Raw genomic sequence first — 26610 nt, 5'->3', positions numbered from 1 at the left:
ACTGTCCCCAAAGTGCTCACCTACCTCTAATTCTAACACCTGGCCTGGTTCATTACCCAGAACCAAATCCAGTATGGCCTCACCTCTTGTTGGCCTATCTACATATTGTGTCAAGAAACCCTCCTGCACACATTGGACGAACACTGACCCATCTAACGAACTTGAGCTATAGCTTTCCCAATTAATATCAGGAAAGTTAAAGTCCCCCATAACAATCACCCTATTATTTTCACTCTTCTCTTGAATCATCCTCGCAATCCTTTCTTCTATGTTTCTAGGACTATTAGGAGGCCTGTAAAAGACTCCTAACAGGGTGAGCTCACCTTTCCTATTCCTAACCTCAGCCCAAACTACCTCAGATGGCGAGTCTTCATCCATCGTCCTTTCCACTGCTGTAATACTATCTTTGACAAGCAATGCCACACCTCCCCCTCTTTTACCCCCACCTCTGACCCTACTAAAACATTTAAACCCTGGAACCTGCAACAGCCAATCCTGTCCCTGTTCTACCCATGTCTCCGTAATAGCCACAACATCGAAGTCTCAGGTACCAACCCAAGTCTGGTTCCAACTTACAGCATCTGCAGGTCTTTTGGTTTTTATCCATTGTTCTACCCTCATCAATCCTCTCCGTCACTTCCTCAAAAAAAAACTCAATCAGGTTTGTGAGAGAAGACCTCCCTCAGACAAAGGGGAAAGTGAGGACTGCAGATGCTGGAGACCAGAGCTGAAAAATGTGGTGCTGGAAAAACACAGCAGGCCAGGCAGCATCCGGGGAGCAGGAGAATCGACGTTTTGGGCATAAGCCCTTCTTCAGAAATCATGCTTCAGGCTTCCTGAAGAAGGGCTTATGCCCGAAACGTCGATTCTCCTGCTCCCCGGATGCTGCCTGACCTGCTGTGTTTTTTGCAGCACCACATTTTTCAGCTCCCTCACACAAAGCCATGCTGAATGTCTCTAATAAATCCATTCTTTTCCTGGGATGGTGGTGTGTGGGACATCGTCTGTAAGGTATGATACCATGAGTCTGACTGTGTCAGGCTGTTGTATGATTAGTCTGTGAGACAGCTCTCCCAATGTTGGCATCAGCCTCCAGATGTTAACGAGGGGGCCTCTTTCTGCTGTTGAGGTGGATGTTTTTTATTCACTGGGGGATGGGGTGGGGGGGGGCATCACTGGCTGGTTATTGCTGGGGAGGGGGGTGGCATCACTGGCTGGTTATTGCTGGGAACGGGCGGGGCATCACTGGCTGGTTATTGCCGGGCGGGGGGGTCACTGGCTGGTTATTGCCGGGAACGGGCGGGGCATCACTGGCTGGTTATTGCCGGGGGTGTGTGTCACTGGCTGGTTATTGCCGGGGGGGGGGGGGGGGAGTGGGGGGGGAGGGTGTCACTGGTTGGTTATTGCTGGGGAGGGTGGGGGGGGTGTCACTGGTTGGTTATTGCCAGGGGAGGGGGGGGCATCACTGGCTGGTTATTGCTGGGGAGGGTGGGGGGGGGTGTCACTGGTCGGTTATTGCTGGGGAGGGTGGGGGGGGGGTGTCACTGGTTGGTTATTGCTGGGGAGGGTGGCGGGGGGGTCACTGGCTGGTTATTGCCAGGGGAGGGGGGGGCATCACTGGCTGGTTATTGCCGGGAAGGTGCGGGGCATCACTGGCTGATTATTGCCGGGGGGGGGGGGGGGGAGTGGGGGGGGGAGGGTGTCACTGGTTGGTTATTGCTGGGGAGGGTGGGGGGAGGGGCGTCACTGGTTGGTTATTGCCAGTCCCTAGTTGCCCTTGAGAAGATGGTTGTAGAAATTCGTTCCTTCATTTCAGGGGGCAGTTAGTTAGGAGTCAGTCACATTGCTGTGGGTCTGGAGTCACATATCGTCCAGAGCAGGAATAAATGGCAGCTTTCCTTCCCTGAAGACAATTAGTGACCCAGATGGGCTTCCACTATAATTGCCAATGTTTCATTGTCACAACAGACTGGGTTTCAATTCCAGACTCTTATTGAATTTCAGGTTTTACCGTCAGCTGACATATCTCCACAGCATCAGCCTGTCCCTCAGGATTCACAGGGCAGTGAAATGACCCCGGCACCACCTGATGGAAGGGTTTTAGTTGGGGGGAGCCCACAGGAAACAACGATCGAGTTGGAGTTGGTGAAAATGAGTTGACGGGCAGCTGGGTTTTGAATGTTGAGTTATAGGGGGGGTTGCTGGTAACTGCAGGTTAGAAGCACATTCGGGTTAGTGATCCTGACCCTTTTAGAAGGAGACGGACAGTCGCAGGTGAACTGGAGCCAATGTGGAAATCGACATCCCAACTATTGAGCTGCTGTAATTGTCGATTAGTCCAGGGTAATGCTGGATAGATAGCACCCCAATCTCTTCAATTATCGCTTTTATCAAATCATAGAATCTTACAGTGTTGAACAAGACCCATTGTGCCAGTGCCGTCTCAGTGAAAAATCAAAACAATTAGTCTCCCATCATCTTCTATTTCCTCACAACTCTGTAAACCTTCCCTCAGTATTTCTGAGTAAAGGGAAGACCTTTTAGAACTGGAGAAATGTCTTCAGTCAGAGAGTGGGGAATCTGTGGAATTCACTGCCACAGAAGGCTGTGGGTGGCCAGGTCACTGAGTATATTTCAGACTGAGATAGATAGGTACTTGAGTATTAAGGGGATCCAGGGTTACGGGGAGAAAGTGGGAGAATGGGGTTGAGAAACTTATCAGCCGTGATTGAATGGCAGAGCAAACTTGATGGGCTGAATGGTCTAATTTCTGCTCCTATGTCTTATGGTCTAACTCTCATGTGAAAGTTCTGATGGAATCTGCTCCCACCGCCCTTTCAGGCAGCACCTTCCAGACCCCAACAACTCACTGTGTACAACAATCCCCCTCCCCTCTCCCCCTGGGGCTTCTCCCCGATTCCCTTCAATCTGTCTTCCTCTGCTCCTCACCCTCCTGCCCTGGAAACACTCTCTCCTGATTTACTCCATCAAACTCTCTCCATGGTTTTGAATGCCTCGGTTAAACCCCCCGGAACCTTCTCTGCTCTGAGAACAATCCCAGCTTCTCCAGTCTTTCCACATTCACCAAAGTCCCTGATCCCTGATCCCATTCCAGTCAATCACATCCACAATCTCTCCAAGATCCTGCCATCCTTCCAGAAGAGCAGGGCCCAGGATTGGATGCAATCCTTTGCTGTAGTCTAACCAGTGATTTATAAATGTTTAGGATAGCTTTTCCTTTATGCACTTTGCCCAGGACTCTCTATTTAACTTTGTTCCATTTTGCTTATCTTGCTTGTCCTTGATTTTGCTGACCAAAATGAGTGAGTAAAGAAGAACTGATGCCGTCACATACCTGCCGTCTAACTTGTGGATAAAGGTAGGGTGCCCAATTCAGTGATCAGGGAGACAGGCCGAGCAGGATGTACATTACCTGCGAAACACAGTATCCCTGCTAAAACAACGTCTCGCACATAGTTCCTGCCACTCCCTTTCATCCCCATAACCGTAGCGTTTCGGTACTGAGAAGCACAGTTGGTGTCTGTTAACTGCAGAACTGTCTGAACTTCCGCACTCTCTGCTATCTCGCAGACCAGACCCCTGCTGTTAGTTAAGGTCCGATCGGGATTTTTAATGAAGTTCCTCAGGAACACAGCAAGCTCCTGCAGTGGGCAGGTACAGTTCCATTGGTTGAGGCTCAGATTTAGTACCAAAAGCTTCGATAAGTGTGAGAAAGAGTTGCCCATTCCCGACAGCCTGTTACGTGACAAGTCCAGCCAGCTCAGAGCTGGGAATCCACGGAGGGCCTGCCTGGCTATGTACTCGATCAAGTTGTTGGACAGGTCCAGGATTTGCAGATTCTGTAGGTTTGACCGTGTGAAAGTGCCTGCCTCTAGTTTCGTTATGCGGTTGCTTCCCATGTCTAGAGTGCCAAGCTCCGCCATGTTGCTGAACCAGGCCCCATTGATTTGGTCTATGCCATTGCTGTGCAGGTGAAGTCTTCCCAGGTTCGAGAGCCCTATAAATGTCAATTCCATGATTGTCTCACTGGTTATCTGATTCTGATTGAGCAGCAGATCTGTGAGACTGTGAAGGCCGTGAAAAGAATCCTCCTCAATGTCCTTGATCCCGTTGTTACTCAGCTCCAACAAGGTCAGGGAGGTCAGGTTAGCCAAGGTCCACTTCTCAATGGAAGGAATGATGCCATCAGTAAGGAGCAAGCCTTTTGTGGTCTGGGGGACAGCTGTAATAACATACCCCATATTACAGGTCAAGAGAGCTCAGAAACACGGACGCAGTGTGACCCAAACACAGTTTGATCCCCACGGCCCACTCCCTTCATGGACCCACTCCTATTTCTTTGGCCTCCTTTGGGGCACTATGGTTACAATCAGCCTGTTATACCTGTGCCATCTCTTTGAAAGAGCTATCCGATCATTTCCACTCCCGTAGCCCTGCACCTTTTTTCCCTTTACCAGTATTTCCCCCATTCCCTTTGGAAAGTTATTATTGAATTGTTCCCACCGTCCTTTCAGGCAGCGCATTCCAGACACAACTCGATGGCAGCCATTGGTGAGAATGCTAATGTTACCAATGATGGTTTCTTAAAAATGTACTCTTTCATGGGATGTGGGCACCAGTGGCACAGCCAACAATGGTTACTCTTTATTGCCTTGAAGTGAATTGAATGGTTTGCTCAGTTACTTCAGAGGGCAGATAAGAGTAAGCCACATTGCTGTGGGTCTGTATTGGCCAGGCTGGGTAAAGTTGGCAGTGAAAGGACATTAATGACCCGTGTGAGTCATTGCGATAATCAATAATTATTTCATGGTCAGCATTACTGAATACTTTTATATGCCATAAGCCTTATTAATGGAATTAATTCAATATAAATTCTGCCAGATGTTGCAATGTGTTTTGAATCTGTGACTTCACAGCAGTAGCCTGAGAATGGCTAGAATCATTGTTACCTAGTTACCAGGCTCGGGACATTACTACAGCACCACCATCTGCCCCCAAAACCAATCTCAGTCAGGCCTGGTGGGAGTCAGGATGTGGATGTGAGGAAATCGGAGCAATGTGTGATTGACAATTGGGAAGTTGGGGTGGGGGCTGTGTGTCTGTTACTGGGGGGCTCATGTTGTCCAGGCAGGATTGATCGATCTGGGGGGTAGGGAGCGTCCTCTTTCTGATAGGTGTCAGACAAGTGGGAAAAGAGTGATACTGGGCATGTGTGAGAATTCAGTTGTGTAGGACTCTAACAGCCGCTGACTGGTTGGCGTACCCAATATGGCGGACATTGCTCTGACACGTTGGGAGATTGTTATGCAGCTTTAGTGACTAAGCATCCAGAGCTGGGGCTGGGAGGGTGGAGACAGTAACAAACCTGGAATGGAGGCCAGACCCCGACACTGGGTTACGTTTTCTGTACACACGGTGCAGGAAGGCGGGCAGACAGCAGAGCTGGAAGGGCACAGGGACATGGAGAAGATGGCCACAATCATCGGCAACATTGCTGGAATGAAACAACACATCTGATCAATTACTTGCTCCTGCAAATCAGGTGAAAGGATTGGCTCTTTATTATTTACTTATGGGATATGGGCATCGCTAGCTAGGCCCAGTATTAATTGACCATCCCTCTTTGGCCTTGTGCAGCTGCATTTCTGAACCACTGCAGTCCATGTGCCTTTGATGCCCCAGGTGTTTCATACTTGTCAAAGGATTAATTGGTTAATAACTCCAACTGGATAGTGGTGAGAGATATTCCCTAGAGGGAAAAACCAGGGGAAAAATACCATTAGTGCTGCTCGTCCTGGGGCCTGAACTTGTGGTATAGAGAATGTATCAGAACTGGATGTCTGATTGTCCAGTGTTACTGATCTGCGCTTCCGTCTCTAATTGCACAATGTAGTCTCAAAAGCCACGAGCTTATTTACAGCTCAATAATTCTAGATATTCACAGTGTAAAGGAATAAAGGTACTTTTCATGTTGTTCCTCATAGCCATTTCCATTGAACCAGGAAACATTACAGAGCAGAGATCCTCTCTATAGAAAGAAGGGCGAACACTGCCTGAAATGTAATGTGTAACTGAGGGATGTTTAAGCAGCAGCCACTGAATAGTGCAATATCACTGGAGTTATTGGAACACTGGTTCAGACCCATATAAACATAGGGCTCGTGACATTCGGACAGTTGTTACCATGTTTTGTAAAATAAACTGCCAGGAGCTTCGATAGCACCTTGATAGGAATCTGAGTATCCCAGAAGGCACCACAATCAACAAGGCTCTTGAAGCAACTAACTCATGTATGAAAACCGCAGCCAGTTTTGGTATAGAATGCTGCCACCAACAACAATGCTAGAGATCAGGAGGTAACTGCTTTTTGATGTAAACATTGGCCGAGGGAATCATGTGAGGACCTTTTTATTTCAAGCATAGGAGCTTGAGGGGGGAGTCTTATAGAAGTGTATAAGATCATGAGAGACATGGATAGGGTGAATGCACGCAGTCTTTTTCCCAGGGTTGGGGAATCGAGGACTAGAGGACATCAGTTTAAGGTTAGAGGGGAAAGAATAAAAGGGGACCTGAGGGGCAATTGTTTTACATATGGGGTGGGACGCATCTGGAATGAGCTGCCAGCGGATGTGGTTGAGGCGGGTACATTAACAACACTTAAAAGGCATTTGGACAAATACATGGACAGGAAAGGATTAGAAGGATATGGGCCAAGTGCAGGGAAATGGGGCTAGAGTGGATGGACATTTTGATCAGCATGGACCAGTTTGGGCTAAAGGGCCTGTCTCTGTGCTACAGGACTCTATGACTCTTTCTACACCTACTGCAGAATTCGTCATCCCGAAAACCAAAGACAGCATCTCTGACAGTGTGGCACTTCTTCAGCACTGACCCTCTGATTGTGCGGAACTCTCTCAGTACTGACCCTCCGACAGTAAAGCACTCCCTCAGTACTGACCCTCTGACAGTGCAGCACTCCCTCAGCACTGACCCTCCGACATGCAGTGCTCCCTTAGCACTGACCCTCCGACAGTGCAGCACTCCCTCAGCACTGACCCTCCGACAGTGCAGTGCTCCCTTAGTACTGACCCTCTAACAGTGGGGCACTCCCTCAGTACTGACCCTTCGACAGTGCGGCACTCCCTTATCACTGACCCTCCGACAGTGTGGCACTCCCTCAGAACTGACTCTCCGACAGTGCGGCACTCCCTCAGCCTTGACCCTCCGACAGTGCGGCACTCCCTCAGCCGTGATCCTCTGACAGTGCGGCACTCCCTCAGTACTGACCCTCTGACAGTGCAGCACTCCCTCAGTACTGACCCTCTGACAGTGCGACACTCGCTCAGTAATGACCCTCCGACAGTGTGGCACTCCCTCAGTACTGACCCTCTGACAGTGTGGCAATCCCTCAGTACTGACCCTCTGACAGTGCAGCACTCCCTCAGTACTGACCCTCCGACAGTGTGGCACTCCCTCAGCCCTGACCCTCCGACAGTGTGGCACTCCCTCAGCCCTGAACCTCCGACAGTGTGGCACTCCCTCAGCACTGACCCTCTGACAGTGTGGCAATCCTTCAGTACTGACCCTCTGACAGCATGGCAATCCCTCAGTACTACGACTCTCTGACAGTGTGGCACTCCCTCAGTACTGACCCTCTGACAGTGCAACATTCCCTCAGTATTTACCCTCTGGGAGTGCCATACTCACATTTTTGCCCTCTGTGATCAGGGTGCCAGATTACATGGCTCCTGTCACTCTGCATCAGGTTATCAAAGTCTTTGCATGGTTGAGTCCCGGTTCACATCTCCTCCAGGTGTGCTCCATGCCCTGTCACTTCTGGCCTTGGCCTTGCCTGGGTTATCGTTGTACTCTCTCGGAACAGAAATCTCTGTTGCACTAGGACAGCTTTGAAAAGGATGTCAGGTGGTGTCACTGCATCACCTTGCAGACCCTCTCCCACCTCTTCTCCTTCACTCTGAGCAGGACCTCTTGGCAAGGCACATTGGGCCTGGCCACCAATAGTTATATCTATGAACAGATGCAGACACTCAGTAACCTGCCCGACCTCATGGTTTGGAAACCAGACAGGCAGTTCAACCCTGGGTAGAGTATTCCTAGCGTGATGTTTCAGTTCAGAGTTTTCACATTCCCAGTGCTGTCTCACCAGGAAAATTCTTTTTCTGCCTTCCCTCTGTAGGAACGGCCTGACTTTTCTGAGCTGGTCACCAATTTGGAAGAATGCATTTGCAACATTGAGGTAAGGATTGTTGCATTGGACGGATGGGAAATTGGAATTTTTCTGAGTGTTGACTTGGATTCACATGATCACAGAATGATTGAGGTGCAGAGGAAGCCATTCAACCCATTGTGCCTCTATCAGCTGGATTAGCTGGTCCCACTGCCCGGCTCTTTCTCCATTTCCCCGCAATCATTATTATCCAATTCACAATCCAGTCCCCTCTTCAATACCTCAAACAGCTACGGTAACTCCTTTATTCAAGAAAGCAGTGAGATGGAAAGTATGCCAATTAGTCTAAAATTTGTCCTTGGGAGTGTTGCTTGAATCTAAGGAGCTTGGGTGACAAACTCCTTGTGTATATTTAAGGCTGAGGTAGACTCTTGATGGGTCAGGGAATGAAGGGTTACAAGGAAAGGACGTGAGGAATGATGGGTCAGCCATGATCCTATTGAATGGCGGAGCAGACTTGAGGGGCTGAATGGCCTCCTCCTGTTATTATTTCTTATGGTTTCATGGTCAAGGAGCAGGATGGACCTTTGTAGGAAAGTAGAACGTGATCAGGCCAAGTCAACAAGGTTTTGTTTACAATTATATTTATCTCTTCGGAGTTTTTTGAAGAAGTAGCAAAAAAGATGGATAATGGGAAATCTGTGGACACGTGCTCCGGCGTTTCCAAGGTTACTGCACAAACTGCAGGAGTTGCTGTTGGGATAAATTAGCCTTTTCTTCAAGTTGCCGAGCTGTAACTCATGGAATGCACGGGGATTGGTGCTGGGGCCACAGTTATTTACAATATATTCAGATAATTTCAATGAAGGGGTGGACTATCCAGGAGATACATGTTGGTGACACCAAGAAAGGTGAGGGAGTAGGGGGTAGGGGGTAGGGGGTAGGGAGTAGGGAGTGGGGGTAGGAGGTAGGGGGTAGGAGGTAGGGGGTAGGGGTTAGGGGGTAGGGAGTAGGGGGTAGGGAGTAGGGAGTAGGGAGTGGGGGTAGGGGGTAGGGAGTAGGGAGTGGGGGTAGGGGGTAGGGGGTAGGGGGTAGGGGGTAGGGGGTAGGGAGTAGGGAGTAGGGGGTAGGGGGTAGGGGGTAGGGAGTAGGGAGTGGGGGTAGGGGGTAGGGAGTAGGGAGTGGGGGTAGGGGGTAGGGGGTAGGGGGTAGGGAGTAGGGAGTGGGGGTAGGGGGTAGGGGGTAGGGGGTAGGGAGTAGGGAGTGGGGGTAGGGGGTAAGGGGTAGGGGGTAGGGAGTAGGGAGTGGGGGTAGGGGGTAGGGAGTAGGGAGTGGGGGTAGGAGGTAGGGGGTAGGAGGTAGGGGGTAGGGGTTAGGGGGTAGGGGTTAGGGGGTAGGGAGTAGGGGGTAGGGAGTAGGGAGTAGGGAGTGGGGGTAGGGGGTAGGGAGTAGGGAGTGGGGGTAGGAGGTAGGGGGTAGGGGGTAGGGAGTAGGGAGTCTGCAAAGGGAGACAGATCGGTGGAGAGTGACAGGTGGAGTATAAGGTCGATCAATGAGAATGTGATCACTTTGGCCGGAGGAATAGAGAAGCGAGAGAGACAGAGACACAGAGACAGAGACACTGCAGAACACAGAGAACCTAATGGATCTGGGATCCTTCTAGACCAATTACAACAAGTTAGTGTGCAGAGACAGCAAGTGATGAGGAAGACAAATTAAATATTAATGTTTGTTTTCTACATGGTTAGTGGAATATAAAGGTCAGGAGAGGAGATCGGTAAACTCACATTTGTATCTTTGTGCACACTTCTGGATTCATTGTTTGAAAAAAAGAATCTCATTACATTTGAAACCATTCGAGAAGTTTGTGTGAGTTATCCCTGGAATCAGGAGCTAAACTCATTGAGAAAGGTCGGTCCTTTACAATCAGTGTTTAGAGGAATAAAGGGGAGGCCTTCTTAAAACATTTTGGGGGGGTATTGTACAGCAGAGTAGGACAAGGAGACACAGATTTGTTTTTAAAATGGAAATAAGGATTATCTTTTCTTTTGAGGGGTTATTTTTCTGTGAAATTCTCTTCCCTAGAAAAGAGCGGAGGTTGGGTCATTGAATTGAAACCACGCTGAGATGGAGATGTTTGAGAGCCATGAGCCAAGGCTTATGGGTAGCAGGTAGAAAACAGGAATTGATGCAGCAGGTAAATCAACCATCATCTTACAGCAGGGCCAAAGGGGCTGAATGGCCCACTGCTGCTCCTACAGCCTGTGATGAATTTCCTTATGGTTCATAAAACACAGAATATTACAATGCAGTACAGGCTGTTCGGCCCTCAATGTTGCACCAACCTGTGAAATTAATCTGATGCTCATCTAACTTATACCGTTCCATTATTATGTCCAATGCCCATTTAAATGCTCTTAACATCACCGAGTCTCCTACTGTTGTAGGCAGGCCCTTCCGCGCCCCTAATCTGAGTAGAGAAAATACCCCTGATATCTGTCCTAAATCTATCACAATGTTGCTTGTATCTAAAGTCTTGTTCTTGCTTCTGTGTGGATACAGCTGATGTCTCCAGCCTCCAGTAACAGCAGTGGGTCGCTCTCACCCTCCTCCTCCTCAGACTGCTTGATGGTCCGTGGAGGACCGGGCAGGAGTCACGTAGCGGCTCTGCGTACTCGCTTTGAGCTGGAGTACGCCCTGAATGCGCGGGCGTATGCGACATGGTCTCAGAGGTAGGTGACAGCCAATGGGAGATGGGCAATGGCTGCCTGGTGAGGTGCAGGATCCTATCATCCACCTTAACCAAGAATGGGAGAGCTGCACGTTCCTCAGTGCTTGGGGGAGGGCAGGGGGCGGGGTGTACAGGTGGCTGGGGAGGTGGGGAGGCTGTACATGGGGGCCTGTGGTTGGGGGTGTGTGTTGGTGGTGTTTTTGTGTGGGGTGTGTGGTTGGGGGTGTGGTGGTGGTGATTTTGTGGGGAGTGTGGTTGGGGATGTGGTGACGGTGTTTTTGTGGGGTGTGTGGTTGGGGGTGTGGTGGCGGTGTTTTTGTGGGGGTGTGTGGTTGAAGGTTTTTGTGGTGGCGGTGTTTTTGTGGGGGTGTGTGATTGGGGGTGTGGTGGTGGTGTTTTTGTGGGGGGGTTAGGTTGGGGGTGTGTGGTGGTGGTGTTTTTGTGGGGTGTGTGGTTGAGTTGTTTTTGTGGGGGGTGTGGTTGCGGTGTTTTTGTGGGGGTGTGTGGTTGGGGTGTGTGTTGGTGGTGTTTTTGTGGGGTGTGTGGTTGAGTTGTTTTTGTGGGGGGTGTGGTTGCGGTGTTTTTGTGGGGGTATGTGGTTGGGGGTGTGTGGTGGTGGTGTTTTTGTGGGGGGGTTAGGTTGGGGGTGTGTGGTGGTGGTGTTTTTGTGGGGTGTGTGGTTGCGGTGTTTTTGTGGGGGGTGTGGTTGGGGTGTGTGTTGGTGGTGTTTTTGTGGGGGCATGTGGTTGGGGTGTGTGTTGGCGGTGTTTTTGTGGGGGTGTGTGGTTGGGGGTGTCGTGGCAGTGTTTTTGTGGGGGTTTGTGGTTGGGGATGTGGTGGCGGTGATTTGTGGGGGTGTGTGGTAATGATGTTTTTGTGGGGGTGTGTGGTTGGGGGTATGGTGGTGGTGTTTTTGTGGGGGTGTGTGGTTGGGGGTATGGTGGCGGTGTTTTTGTGGGGGGGTGTGGTTGGGGGTGTGTGGTGGTGGTGTTTTTGTGGGGGGGTGTGGTTGGGGGTGTGTGGTGGTGGTGTTTTTGTGGGGTGTGTGGTTGGGTGTGTGTGGTGGCGGTGTTTTTGATGGGGGAGTGGCGATGTTATTGTGGGGGGGTGGTGGCGGTGATTTTGTGGGGGTGTGTGGTTGGGGGTGTGTGGTGGCAGCGTTTTTGATGGGGGGGTGTGGTGACGATGTTTTTGTGGTGGGGTGAGGTTGGGGGGGTGGTGGCGGTGTTTCTGATGGGGGTGTGGTGGCGGTGTTTTTGTGGGGTGTGTGGTGGCGGTGTTTCTGTGGGGGACTGTGGTTGGGGGTGTGTGTTGGCGGTGTTTTTGTGGGGGGGTGTGGTTGGGGGTGTGGTGGTGGTGTTTTTGTGGGGGGGGTGTGGTTGGGGGTGTAATGGCGGTGTTTTTGTGGGGTGGTGTGGTTGGGGGTGTGGTGGTGTTTTTGTGGGGGGGTGTGGTTGGGGGTGTAATGGCGGTGTTTTTGTGGGGGGGGTGGTTGGGCGTGTGGTGGCGGTATTTTTGTGGGGTGTGTGGTTGGGGTATGGTGGTGGTATTGTAGTGGCGGTGTTTTTGTGCGGGGGGATGTGGTTGGGTGTGTGGTGGCGGTGTTTTTGTGGGGGGAGTGTAGTTGGGGTAGTGGAGGTGTTTTTGTGGGGGGTGTGGTTTGGGGTGTGTGTTGGCAGTGTTTTTTTGGGAGGGTGTGGTTGGGGATGTAGTGGCGGTGTTTCTGTGGCGGGGTGTGGTTGGGGGTGTGTGGTGGTGGTGCTTTTGTGGGGGGGTGTGGTTGGGGGTGTGGTGGCGGTGTTTTTTTGGGAGGGTGTGGTTGGGGGTGTGGTGGCGATGTTTTTGATGGGGGTGTGGTGGCGGTGTTTTTGAGGGGGGGTGTGGTTGGGGGTATGTTGGCAGTGTTTTTGTGGGGGTGTGTGGTGGCGGTGTTTTTGATGGGGGTGTGGTGGCGGTGTTTTTGAGGGGGGGTGTGGTTGGGGGTATGTTGGCAGTGTTTTTGTGGGGGTGTGTGGTGGCGATGTTTTTGATGGGGGTGTGGTGGCGGTGTTTTTGATGAGGGGTGTGGTGGCGGTGTTTTTGTAGGGGGCTGTGGTTGGGCGTGTGTGTTGGCGGTGTTTTTGTGGGGGGGGTGTGGTTGGGGGTGTGGTGGCGTTGTTTTTGTGGGGGGGTGTGGTTTGGTGTGTGTGTTGACGGTGTTTTTGTGGGGGTGGTGTGGTTGGAGGTGTAGTGGTGGTGTTTTTGTGGGGGGGTGTGGTTTGGGGTGTCTGTTGGCAGTGTTTTTGTGGGAGGGTGTGGTTGGGGGTGTAGTGGCGGTGTTTTTGTGGGGGTGTGTGGTTGGGGGTGTGTGGTAACAAAGTTTTTGTGGGTGTGTGTGGTTGGGGGTATGGTGGCGGTGTTTTTGTGGGGGTGTGTGGTTGGGGGTGTGTGGTGGCGGTGTTTTTGTGGGGGTGTGTGGTTGGGGGTGTGGTGGTGGTGTTTATTTGGGGGTGTGTGGTTGAGGGTGCGGGGGGTGTGGTGGCGGTGATTTTGTTGGGGGTGTGGTTGGTTGTGTGTGGTGGCGGTAGTTTTGATGGGGGAGTGGCGATGTTTTTGTGTGGGGGTGGTGGCGGTGATTTTGTGGGGGTGTGTGGTTGGGGGTGTGTGGTGGCATTGTTTTTGATGGGGGGGTGTGGTGACGATGTTTCTGATGGGGGGTGTGGTGGTGGTGTTTTTGTGGGGAGGTGTGGTTGGGGGGGTGTGGTGGCAGTGTTTTTGTGGGGGGTGTGGTGGCGGTGTTTCTGTGGGGGGTTGTGGTTGGGGGTGTGTGTTGGCGGTGTTTCTGTGGGGAGGTGTGGTTGGGGGTGTGGTGGTGGTGTTTTTGTGGGGTATGTGGTTGGGGGTGTGTGTTGGCGGTGATTTTGTGGGGCGGGGTGTGGTTGGGGGTGTAGTGGCGGTGTTTTTGTGGGGGTGTATGGTTTGGGGTGTGTGTTGGCGGTGTTTTTGTGGGGGGTGTGGTTGGGGTTGTGGTGGCGGTGTTTTTGTGGGGGGGGTGTGGTTGGGGGTGTGGTGGCGGTATTTTTGTGGGGTATGTGGTTGAGGTATGGTGGTGGTATTGTTGTGGAGGGGTGTGGTTCGGGGTGTAGTGGCGGTGTTTTTGTGGGGGGGGTGTAGTTGGGGTAGTGGAGGTGTTTTTGTGGGGGGTGTGGTTTGGGGTGTGTGTTGGCAGTGTTTTTTTGGGAGGGTGTGGTTGGGGATGTAGTGGCGGTGTTTCTGTGGCGGGGTGTGGTTGGGGGTGTGTGGTGGTGGTGCTTTTGTGGGGGGGTGTGGTTGGGGGTGTGGTGGTGGTGTTTTTGTGGGGGGTGTGGTGGTGGTGTTTTTGATGGGGGGGTGTGGTGGGGGGTGTGGTGGCGGTGTTGTTGTGGGGGGGGTGGTGGGGGGTGTGGTGGCGGTGTTTTTGTGGGGGTGTGTGGTGGGGGGTGTGGTGGGGGGTGTGGTGGCGGTGTTGTTGTGGGGGGGTGTGGTGGGGGGTGTGGTGGCGGTGTTGTTGTGGGGGGGTGTGGTGGCGGTGTTGTTGTGGGGGGGTGTGGTGGCGGTGTTGTTGTGGGGGGGGTGGTGGGGGGTGTGGTGGGGGGTGTGGTGGTGGTGTTGTTGTGGGGGGGTGTGGTGGGGGGTGTGGTGGGGGGTGTGGTGGCGGTGTTTTTGTGGGGGGGTGTGGTGGGGGGTGTGGTGGCGGTGTTTTTGTGGGGGATGTGGTGGGGGGTGTGGTGGCGGTGTTTTTGTGGGGGTGTGTGGTGGGGGGTGTAGTGGTGGTGTTGTTGTGGGGGGGGTGGTGGGGGGTGTGGTAGCGGTGTTTTTGTGGGGGGGTGTGGTGGGGGGTGTGGTGGCGGTGTTTTTGTGGGGGGGTGTGGTGGGGGGTGTGGTGGCGGTGTTTTTGTGGGGGTGTGTGGTGGGGGGTGTGGTGGCGGTGTTGTTGTGGGGGGGGTGGTGTGGGGTGTGGTGGGGGGTGTGGTGGCGGTGTTTTTGTGGGGGTGTGTGGTGGGGGGTGTGGTGGGGGGTGTGGTGGCGGTGTTGTTGTGGGGGTGTGTGGTGGGAGGTGTGGTGGCGGTGTTGTTGTGGGGGGGGGGTGGGGGGTGTGGTGGGGAGTGTGATGGCGGTGTTTTTGTGGGGGTGTGTGGTGGGGGGTGTGGTGGTGGTGTTGTTGTGGGGGGGGTGGTGGGGGGTGTGGTGGCGGTGTTTTTGTGGGGGGGTGTGGTGTGGGGTGTGGTGGCGGTGTTGTTGTGGGGGGGTGTGGTGGGGGGTGTGGTGGCGGTGTTTTTGTGGGGGGGTGTGGTGTGGGGTGTGGTGGCGGTGTTTTTGTGGGGGGGTGGTGGGGGGTGTGGTGGCGGTGTTGTTGTGGGGGGGTGTGGTGGGGGGTGTGGTGGCGATGTTGTTGTGGGGGGGGTGGTGTGGGGTGTGGTGGCGGTGTTTTTGTGGGGGGGTGTGGTGGGGGGTGTGGTGGGGGGTGTGGTGGCGATGTTGTTGTGGGGGGGGGGGTGGTGGGAGGTGTGGCAGGGGCCTTGTTTGAAAAATGACACCTTCAAGTTTCTACCAGTTTAATATTTTATACTCAATCACTCTTTCTAAGTTTGGTATCACCAGCTGAAAACTGATCAGTCAGTGCACATTCAATTTCCTTAAAAATGAAGCTAATGGCGAGGTTAGAACATAGAACACAGAACGTGACAGCGCAGTACAGGCCCTTCGGCCCTCGATGTTTCACTGACCGGTGAAATTCATCTGATGCCCTTCTAACCTGCACCATTCCATTATTATCCATATGGATGTCCAATGACCATTTAAATGCCCTTAATATCAGTGAGCCTACTACTGTTGCAGGCAGGCCGTTCCACACCCGTACTGCTCTCTGAGTAAAGAAACTACCTCTCACATCTGTCCTAAATCTATCATTCCTCAATTTAAAGCTGTGTCCCCTTGTGTTAGCCATCACCATCTGAGGAAAAAGGCTCTCACTGTCCACCCTATCCAACCCTCTGATTATCTTATAATAGTCTCTATTAAATCACCTTTCAACCTCCTTCTCTCCAATGAAAACAGTGTCAGTTCCCTCAGTCTTTCCTCGTAAGACCTTCCCTCCATACCAGGCAACATCCTAGTATATCTCCCCGGAACCCTTTCCAAAGCTTCCACATCCTTCCTATAATGCAGTGACCAGAACTGCACATAATACGCCAGGTGTGGCCTTACCAGTGTCTTGTACAGCTGAAGCATGGCCTCGTGGCTCTGAAACTCAATCCCCATACCAGTAAACGCCAACATACCATATGCCTTCTGAACAACCCTATGAACCTGGGTGGCAACTTTCAGGGATTTATGCACCTGGACACCGAGATCTCTCTGTTCATCTACACTGCCAAGAATTTTACCATGAGCCCAGTACTCTGCATTCCTGTTACTTCTTCCAAAGTGAACTACCTCACACTTTTCCGCATTAAACTCCATTTGCCACTTCTCAGCCCAGCTCTGCATCTTATCTATGTCCCTCTGTAACCCACAACATCCTTTGGCACTATCCACAACTCTGCCTACCTTAATGTCATCTGCAAATTTACTCACCCATCCTTTACGCCCACCTCCAGATCATTTATAAAAATGACAAACAGCAGTGGCCCCAAAACATATCCTTGTGGCACACCACTGGTAACTGAGCTCCAGGATGAACATTTCCCATCAACCACCACCCTCTGTCTTTTTTCAATTAGCCAATTTCTGATCCAAACCACTAAATCACCTTCAATCCCGAAACTCCTTATTTTCTGCAATAGCCTACCGTGTGAAACCTTATCAAACACCTTACTGAGGACCTAGTCTCCTCGATCGCTCCTCACAGGACACCCCGTCCAGGCAAGTATTTCTGACATTCTGCCCTGGGTGAGGAGATCAGACTGGACACTGTGCTCTCAGCAATCTCCTGTACAGTGGGAGTAAGGGAGCGTCACTCGTCGCCCTTCACGGTGGTCCTGTGGGAGTGTCCCTGGGTTGGTAACTCTGAGGCTCAGGCTGATATTCTGGAGCCATGGTTCAAATCCCTTCACTGCAGTTGGCAGAATTTCAATTCAATCAATAACAATGTCCAATGGAAAGCTAATAGTGATTATTGCTCCAACTGAGCTGTTCTGTTGTGCTATAGAGAGGGAAATCTGCTATCCTTACCTGGTCTGGCCTACATGTAACTCCAGACCCACAGCATTGTGCTTGACTCATAACTGCCTTTTGAAATGACCTAAACAAATCATTCTGTTGAAGGGCAATTAGGGACAGGCAACAAAAACGGTGACAGCCACCATCCCTCGCTCAGTCAGATGTTTGACCATCATTCACTTCCAGCAATGTGTGATGGTTTATTTTCATTTCCTCAGTTGATCCCTGGGATATTTGTTGTCGTCTGTAATTACCTGAGAGAAGTTGGGGGTGAGGTTGTCTGTGTGTGGTTGCTGTACATTCTTACATTCCATTATTGACTACATGTCAAAAAATGCTAGCTGTTAGAATAACTCCAACCTGCCTTCCTGCCTCTTAATCATTCTCTGACTTTACGATTGATGTGACAACTATAACAGTCGAGTTATCGCAGGTTGAATCACCCGAGTGATTCACATGAGAGAATTAAAACTGACCTGACATAACCTGATATCTCACGTCGCTTTATCACAGAGATTGTTTTCTGTTCATTTACCAGTCTGACTCTGGGGTTCCTAGCAACCAGCATTATCCATGCAGTCACAAGTGGATTCAATATCCCATCGTTCAAACAGATTAAGCATCAGGAGACATTGCCAACTGACTTGGAGAGATAACTCCTCAAACAAGTGTTTGTTTTGGAAACAGTTTCAGCAAAACCTTTGTGTTTTGTCTGTTTCCACCACAGCTCACCTCTATGTCATCTGGGGATTCTCAGACTGATGGGAAGGAAGGATTTGCATTTCGATAGCATCTTTCAGGTGCCCCTCGATAGTCAAGTGCATGTCCTTTACCTGTAGTGACTGGCACCTCAGGGAGTCTGACCCTCAGAGTCTGCTGCATCCACACAGGCGAAAGTGAGGACTGCAGATGCTGGAGATCAGAGTCAAGATTAGAGTGGTGCTGGAAAAGCACAGCAGGTCCCAGCCTCATTCCTGATGAAGGGCTTTTGCCCGAAACGCAATTTTCCTGCTCCTCGGATGCTGCCTGACCTGCTGTGCTTTTCCAGCACCACTCTAATCTAGACTCTGCCTCCACATAGGCCTGCTCCTTTTGAGTTAACTTTGTGTCGGCTCATTCATGGGCAGGTGCAACTTTTACCCTCCATCCCTAACTGCCCGGGGACTGAGCTGCTTGCAGGGGCCAACTTCAGAGTCAACTCCATTGCTGTGGGTCTGGGGTTATGTTGAGGTCAGAGTGGTCAGAGCAACAGATTTCCTTCCCTCAGGGAATGAACCAGAGGGAGGTTTATAACAATCGATATAATCAGCAGGAGGCTGGTTTATTATTCCAAAGGTTTATTGAACTTGAAATTCGCAATCTGTTGTGAATTGAATTGAATTTATTGTCACGTGTACCGAGGCACAGTGAAAAGCTTTGTTTTGTGAGCAATACAGGCAGATCACAGGGTAGTCATGATTTGGAGATGCCGGTGTTGGACTGGAGTGTACAAAGTTACTAATCACACAACACCAGGTTATAGTCCAACAGGTTTAGTTGGAAGCACACTCCGAAAGCTAGTGTGATTTTAATTAAACCTGTTGGACTATAACCTGGTGTTGTGTGATTTTTAACTTTGATCACAGAGTAAAGTAGCATAGATGGTAAATAATAGGGAAACAGCGGGGAAAACAAAACCACAGGTACAGGCGAATGTTAAGAGTTTGTGAGTCCATTCAGTATTCTAACAACAGGAGGGTAGTAACTGTTTCGAAACCGGCTGGTGTGTGTGTTCAGGCTCCTGTACCTTCTCCCCGATGGTAGAGGTTGTAGAAAAGGAAGGTGTGGTGTGAATCAAAGCCATGTCTCCAGTCTGGGTTCTGCAGTGTTAGCACAGCGGCATTTCCAATATGCTAGCATCTTTCCCCGCAGCCCCAGTACCCCAGGACTCAGACCCCAGGACTCAAACCCCAGGACTCAGACCCCCGGACTCAGGCCCCAGGACCCAGGCCCCAGCCTCAGGCCCCAGGCTCCAGCCAGCATCAGGTCCCAGGCCCCAGGCTCAGCCCCAGGCCCCAGGCCCCAGGCTCACCCCCAGGCCCCAGGCTCACCCCCAGGCCCCAGGCCCCAGGCTCAGCCCCAGGCCCCAGCTCTCAACTACAGGTCCCAGGCCGAGACTCAACCCCTGCTCTCAGTCCCATACCCAGCCACAAGCCCAGCTGCAGGAGCCCTAGGATTGGGGAGGATATTGGGGGAAGTTGGAGCATATTGAAGGAATGGTGGAGGGTTTAGGAGAGGGTGAAGGGGTTTGGGGGGAGACCGGAAGGATGTGGGGGAGAGTGGAAGGGTGTGGGAAGGGGGAGGATGGAGGTGCGTGGGAGGAGGGTGAAGGGGTGGGGAGGGTGTTGGTGAGGATGGAGGGGTGGGGGTGTGGGGAGGGTGGGGGTGTGGAGGGTTGGTGGAGGGTGTGGGGTTGGGGAAAGGGGGCAGGATGGAAGGGGTAGGAGGAAGGTGGGAGGGTGTTGGGGGAGAGTGGGGTTGTGCGGGAGGATGGAGGTATGGAGGGAGGGTGGAGGAGGTGGGGGTGGGAAGAGGGGCAGGGTGGAGGCAGGTAAAGGAGGGTGAAGGGGTGGGAGAGGGTGAAGGGGAGAAGGGTGGAGCAGGTTGGAGGAGGGTGGGGGTGTGGGGGAGAGTGGAGGGTTTGTCCTGGATTGGTCCTTGTTGCTCAGTGCTCCTTCCTGTAGTTGCCTCTGCTGCTGGCGTGTGGCCTGCAATGTTAGCGTGGATCCCAGAGTGACAGCTCTCAGATTCTGGAATGTTTCTGCAAACGTTACTTTAATTGATGGGATGAGGGTGTCACTGGCTGGGCCAGCATTCCCTGCCTAACCGAGTCCTGCCGATAACTGTCAGGGTGTGTCTCCCTTGCCCAGGTTAATTCCAGGCCTTTCTTCACAGGGTCCTGCGCAAGGACATCTCCTGAAGGTCACCCCACCGTCTCACTGTTCTCATCACCACTCCTGCATTTCCCAAAAACATAGGGGTCAGGGTTAGTCAATGGGCTCTCTCCGGCCCCAGAGCCTGTAACCAGGTGAACGTGAGGGAGAGGGGCAGGTGGGAGAGATGGTCAGAGTTTGGGAGGAGTTTAGACCAATAAAGAGGGCCAATCAACAGAGCATGCCTGAGGAAGGAGATAGAGTTTAGTATTTCTTTAGTAAAGTAGTTAATTGCAGGAACTGACTGTTGTGATTTGGAACATCTGCCTGGAAGTGTAAGGGAAGCAGATTCGATAACAGCTTTCAGACGGGGAAATGAGCTTTCATTGTCGCTCATCAAAATTGCTGAGAGTTTGAAGATTTCTGTTGGAATGTGGGAGAGATCGATTTCGTTCATTGCACAGAGTGCCGGCCGGCATCACAAGATAAAGCTTACCTGTCCGAAAGGAAGTCACTCCTGATCCAGGTCCTTGAAGAGCCTCCATGAAGGAATACGGTCATTCCCATAGAGAGATTGTGAGCCTGTGGAAACGGATCTGTAGAATTGGGCATATGGGTTTCACACAGAGAGAGAGAGAGAGAGAGAGAGAGAGGGAATCGGCTCAGTGAACAGAGCTCAGGTTCCCTTTCATCCTCTTTCCCTTTCATCCTGCTGGTTTCCCAGCAAGCTGAGAACCGTTTCATAATCAATGTTGTCAAATCATTTCTGGTTTCATGATGACAGATGAATTTTATATTTTATTTTATGCTGACAGATGAGTTTGTAATGCAAAGACAAACACTTCAGAAACCAGAAGAGACAGCAGAGAGAATTTGTTTTACGCAGGGAGATGTCATGGTCTTGGATCGGAAGCAGATTGATGAATAAACTACCATTGTAGTCTTGTCACACTGCAGTGCATCCTGTGGATAGTCCACACTGTTGCTCCTGAATGTCGGTGGGGGAGGGAGTGGATGTTTGTGGATGTGGTGTCAATCAAGCAGCTGCTCTGTCCTGGATGGTGTTGAGCTTCTTAAGTGTTGTTGGAGCTGCCCCCATCCAGGGCAAGTGGGGAGTATTCCATCGCACTCCTGACTTGTGCCTTGATCAGAGTGATGCTGGAAAAGCACAGCAGGTCAGGCAGCATTTGAGGAGCATTTCGACATTTCGGGCAAAAGCCCTTCATCAGGAATAGAGGCAGGAAGCCTCCAGGGTGGAGAGTTAAATGGGGGGGAGATGGAGGTAGCAAGGAGTACAATAGGTGAATGGGGGTGGGGATGGAAGTGATAGGTCAGAGGGGAGGGACAAAAATGTGTGTTGTGTCTTGTTGATGGTGGACAGACTTTGGGGTGTCAGGAGATGAGTTACTCGCTGCAAGTTTCCTAACCTCTGACCTGCTGCTATAACCATACTATTGCCAAGGTGAGTCCAATTTTAGTCAATGGTAACCCCCTGGATATTGGTAGTGGGAGATTCAGTGATGGTGATGCCGTTACATTTTAAGGACAATGGTTGGATTGTCTCTTGTGGAGATGGTCTTTGCTTGGTATTTGTATGGCATGAATATTAGCTGCCACTTGTCAGCCCAAGCCTGGATATTATCCAAGTCTTGTTGCATTTGAACATGTGCTGCTTCACTATCTGAGGAGTTGCAAGTAATACTGAACATTATACAATCATCAGTGAACACCCCCACTATGGGATAACACCTTATGGTGTAGGGAAGGTCATTGATGAAGCAGCTGAAGATGGTTGGGTGGAGGACGTTACCCTGAGGAACTCCTGCAGAGACGTCCTGGAGCTGAGATGACTGACTTCCATTTACCTATGTACCAGAATAGACACCAGCCAGCACAGGGTTTGAAAGATGGCAGATGATGAAATTTCAATCCAATAAAAACCTGGAATAATTGGCTAGTCAATGGTGACCATGCCAGTTATCAGAAAAGTCCATCTGGGTCACTAATGAACTTTAGGGAGGGAAATCTGACATTGTTACATGGTTTGGCCTACATGTGACTCCAGACCCACAAAGATGCCACCTGGGCAATTGGAGAATAAACACTAGCCCAGCCACCGTCACCCACACGACAGCAATGAATAATAAAGAAAAATCCCATTTTTTTGTTTTGGTTTTCTGAAAAGGAGGATTTTTTGGACAGTTACATTTGTACCTAGTGTACTGACTGGCTTGCCGTAATCACATGGTCTCTGCCCCTGATGTAAGTTTGCGTTTGTGGGAGCACTGACGGACTGTGAACATTCAAGATGTTTACCACCAGCAAGGGCCAGTAGGGAAGGTGCTGGATGTCTCAAGGTTCAGGAATTAGCCTTTAAATTATGATGTTATGCTTTAATTATTTTTGTTCCCAGTGGCACCGACCGTCGATCTTCCCAGGGATTTCCATTGGAGGATTTAAGGAAGAATTTACAATACCCACCAATGGATGCAAATGGTAAGTGAGAGTGAGGCCTAACTTCCAGCTCATTGATTTCTGTGGTTTGCAGCGTTGGTTGGTATGGGAGTGGTAACGATACAGTGACAGCAGCAGCTAGCTCTTCACTGCACCTGAAAGACAGGGGCTCAAGTGTCTTCTGAAACGTGATGACTCTCCATTGGCAGGGGGCAGTTGAAACACATTTCTTCCTTTTGTTGCAGGCTATGTTTCTGATCCACTCAGCACCATGCGGTACAATTCCTGCAGCAGTGGCAGCTTCGAAGATAGCTCCTGAATTCTCAGAGGGAATCCCGGGAAAGTGAGGGGGGAGCTGGTGAAGGAGACAGAGAAGGAGCAGCAGGCAGAGAATATCACTGAGTGTTTCAGTCTCCGTTCTGCCATTGAATCACCACTCTGTTACCTTTATACAACTCTCACACTCCATACATTACACAAACCTCCTCCCTGTCCCTCATCATCTCACCCAGTCACCATGAGCTTTCATTCCCTTGTTGTTTATTCTGCATCTACATTTATCAAACAATATTCCCCCCGCCCACCCACCCCTCACAGGAGTGAGTCCCACATTCCACTCCCCCCAACCTTTCCTGTGGAATTTCCAAATGGATCTGGTGGTTTGTATCTTTATAGAACAAAGAACAAAGAAAATTTACAACCCAGGAACAGGCCCTTCGGTCCTGCAAATCTGAGCCGATCCAAATCCACTGTCTAAACCCAATTCCTAAGCATTTGTAACCCTCTGCTCCCCACCTACTCATGCATCTGTCCAGACACATCTTAAATGAATCTACCGTGCCTGCCTCTACCATCTCTGCTGGCAACACGTTCCAAACACCCACCACCAGCTAGCATTTGTTCGTTCATAAATTATTCATCTCTCTTTTCCACACCGACATAGATCTCCAACACTGAAAAGGGCCCTTGGGCCCGTTATGCTCATGCTGGTCAAATACAGCCACTGAATTATTCTAATCCCGTTTTCCAGCTCTAGGCCCGTAGCCTTTTATGCTTTGCCTCTCAAGTGGCACATCTAAAGACTTATAAAACATTGAGGGTTTCTGTCTGTACCATCCTTACAGGCAGTAAGTTCCAGATTCCTACCACTCAATGCCTGAACATTTTATTTCCTTATATCCCCTTCCCTGCCCCTTCCCTTAAATCAATCCTCTCTGGTTGTGGTGCCCTTCACCAAAGGGAACAGTTCCTTCCTGTTGACCCTGTCTATGTCCCTCATCGTTTTCTCCATCTCAATCTGATCCCCTCTCAGTCTCGTCTGCTCCAAGGAAACCAAGCTCATTCTCTCCACGATTGGAACCCTCCAGCCCGGGCAATATCCAGGTAAGTATCACACATCCCTCCGATAATGGGGATCCCAGAATTGCACACAATACTGCAGCCCACAAAGGTGGCCTGACCAACAGTTCCAGCACAGCCTCCCTGCTCTTAAACTCGACATCTTGACCCATAACGGTATGCATCCCATATGCCTTCCTAACCACTTTATCCAAGTGTCCTGATACCTTCAGGGACTGGTGGACATGCCCACCGCAGTCCCTCTGATCCTTGGGGCTTCCCAGGATCTTCCTGTTTTTCATGGATTCCCTTGCCTTGTTTGTCCTGCCCAGTGCATCACCTCACACTGATCTAGGTTGAATTCCATTTGCCACTGATCAGCCCATCCAACTATATATTCTATATCTTCCTGTAGTCAAAGGCTATCTTCCTCACTATTTTATCAGGAGAAAGTGAGGTCTGCAGATGCTGGAGATCAGAGATGGAAATGTGTTGCTGGAAAAGCGCAGCAGGTCAGGCAGCATCTAGGGAACAGGAGAATCGACGTTTCGGGCATTAGCCCTTCTTCAGGAATGAGGAAAGTTGGTCCAGCAGGCTAAGATAAAAGATAGGGAGGAGGGACTTGGGGGAGGGGCGTCGGAAATGTGATAGGTGGAAAGAGGTCAAGGTGAGGGTGATAGGTCAGATTGGGGTGGGGGCGGAGAGGTTGGGAAGAAGATTGCAGGTTAGGAAGGCGGTGCTGAATTCGATGGATTTGACTGAGACAGGCTGGGGGGAGGGGAAATGAGGAAACTGGTGAACTCGGATTTCACCAGTTTCCTCATTTCCCCTCCCCCCAGCCTGTCTCAGTCAAATCCATCAAATTCAGCACTGCCTTCCTAACCTGCAATCTTCTTCCCGACCTCTCCGCCCCCACCCCAATCTGACCTATCACCCTCACCTTGACCTCTTTCCACCTATCACATTTCCGACGCCCCTCCCCCAAGTCCCTCCTCCCTATCTTTTAACTTAGCCTGCTGGACCAACTTTCCTCATTCCTGAAGAAGGGCTAATGCCCGAAACGTCGATTCTCCTGTTCCCTGGATGCTGCCTGACCTGCTGCGCTTTTCCAGCAACACATTTTCAGCTCATTTGCAACCTTAGTGACCAACCCTCCTACATTCATTTATATAAACCACAAACAGCAACAGCCCCAACATTGCAGAGTGTCCCTGGACACATGTTTCCAGTTGGAGAAAACAGCCCTTCACCATCACCCTCTGCTTCCTCTGCCAAATGTAGATCCATTTTTTATACCTGCCATCCTTACCTGCACATGACTTTAGATCCAACTGCCTGCTGGTTAATGAGGGTTGGGCAATGTGTACTGGCCTGGTCACTGAGGTCCGTGTCCTGTGAGTGAACATTTAAAAAAAATTCCTGAGATCCCATCGGCTCTTCCCTGTCAGTCTCCCATGCGGGACCTTGTCAAAAGCCTTGCTAAAGTCCAACTGACAACATCAAAACCATTGTCCTCATCCATACACCTGATCACCTCTTTGAGGAATTCAGTCAGGTTGTTCAGACATGACCTCCCTTAACAAAATCATGTTGACTATTCTTGATTAATCCTTGGCTCTCCAAGTGCAAGTTAATGGGGCCCTCTTGTGCTGCAGTGGTAGTGTCCCTGCCTTTGAACTGAGAGACTCAGGTTCAACTTCCACCTGCTCCAGACATGTGTAAAGACATTGCTGAACAGGTTTATTAGGAAAAATTGGTGGAATACCAATTAATTCTGTCCCTCAGAGTTGCTTCCAGTAGCTTCCCCACCACTGAGCTTAGACTGACTGGCCTGGAGTTTCCTCGTTTATCCCTTGCTCCTTTTGCCGATGATTGAACCTGCCAGACCACTCCAAACCTTCTCTCTGACTATGTTAATTGGGCCACAGACTTTCTCCCTGATTTCTATAACCATATCGTCCCTCTCATTAGGTATTTATTACAAACCCTACAGCACGGTGGCACAGTGGTTAGCACTGCTGCCTCACAGCGCCAGAGACCCGGTTCAATTCCCGCCTCAGGCGACTGACTGTGTGGAGTTTGCACGTTCTTCCCGTGTCTGCGTGGGTTTCCTCCGGGTGCTCCGGTTTCCTCCCACAGTCCAAAGACGTGCAGGTCAGGTGAATTGACCATACTAAATTACCCGTAGAGTTGGGTGCATTAGTCAGAAAGAAATGGGACTGGGTGGGTTACTCTTCGGCGGGTCGGTGTGGACTTGTTGGACTGAAGGGCCTGTTTCCACACTGTAAGTAATCTAATATAATTTAATCAAAAAAAACCCTCTGCCCGTTCCATATAGATACAGAACAATCAGATTGCTACCCCCACCCAGAATATCACTAGGCACCTTCCTGTCCCAGCCTGTTTAAAACATCATCACTCAATGCTTTCCATGCTTATCCTCCACCTGGAACCTCCCCCAATCCAGAAACATCAATCATTCAATCCTCTGCTGCTGGGATTTAACTCACACACAGTCTCTTAGTCCCACTACACCCCCTCCCTATCTCTGTAACCTCCTCCAGCCCCTACACCCCCTCCCTATCTCTGTAACCTCCTCCAGCCCCTACACCCCCTCCCTATCTCTGTCACCCCCTCCAGCCCCTACACCCCCTCCCTATCTCTGTCACCCCCACGAGCCCCTACACCCCCTCCCTATCTCTGTAACCTCCTCCAGCCCCTACACCCCCTCCCTATCTCTGTCACCCCCTCCAACCCCTACACCCCCTCCCTATCTCTGTCACCCC

At 50.9% G+C, this 26610-nt stretch overlaps 2 protein-coding genes across 2 annotated transcripts in view; one reads left to right on the top strand and one right to left on the bottom strand.

Annotated features, from left to right (window-relative positions):
* Positions 1 to 20566, bottom strand: part of lrrc53 (leucine rich repeat containing 53) — a 38091-nt gene extending 17525 nt beyond the window's left edge. The window contains exons 1-3 of the mRNA XM_087990297.1: positions 20529 to 20566; positions 5387 to 5515; positions 3434 to 4243 (exon numbers count right to left, since the gene is read on the bottom strand). Of these exons, the coding sequence (XP_087846423.1) occupies positions 3434 to 4243; positions 5387 to 5513 (937 nt within the window). The 5' untranslated portion in view covers positions 5514 to 5515; positions 20529 to 20566. The remainder of the gene's footprint in view (positions 1 to 3433; positions 4244 to 5386; positions 5516 to 20528) is intronic.
* Positions 1 to 24316, top strand: part of tnni3k (TNNI3 interacting kinase) — a 171431-nt gene extending 147115 nt beyond the window's left edge. Inside the window, exons 22-25 of the mRNA XM_087990344.1 lie at positions 8219 to 8278; positions 10772 to 10941; positions 22446 to 22528; positions 22732 to 24316. Coding sequence (XP_087846470.1) covers positions 8219 to 8278; positions 10772 to 10941; positions 22446 to 22528; positions 22732 to 22805 — 387 coding nt within the window. The 3' untranslated portion in view covers positions 22806 to 24316. The remainder of the gene's footprint in view (positions 1 to 8218; positions 8279 to 10771; positions 10942 to 22445; positions 22529 to 22731) is intronic.
* Positions 24317 to 26610: the final 2294 nt, after the last annotated feature.

This window comes from Chiloscyllium plagiosum, unplaced genomic scaffold, assembly GCF_037043375.1.
Source record: "Chiloscyllium plagiosum isolate Xiang-an unplaced genomic scaffold, Cpla_swu_hap1 HiC_scaffold_9, whole genome shotgun sequence".
Classification (NCBI taxonomy): Eukaryota; Metazoa; Chordata; class Chondrichthyes; order Orectolobiformes; family Hemiscylliidae; genus Chiloscyllium; species Chiloscyllium plagiosum.
Note: the sequence above shows the minus strand (reverse complement) of the source record. Positions and strands in the feature narration are given on the sequence as shown.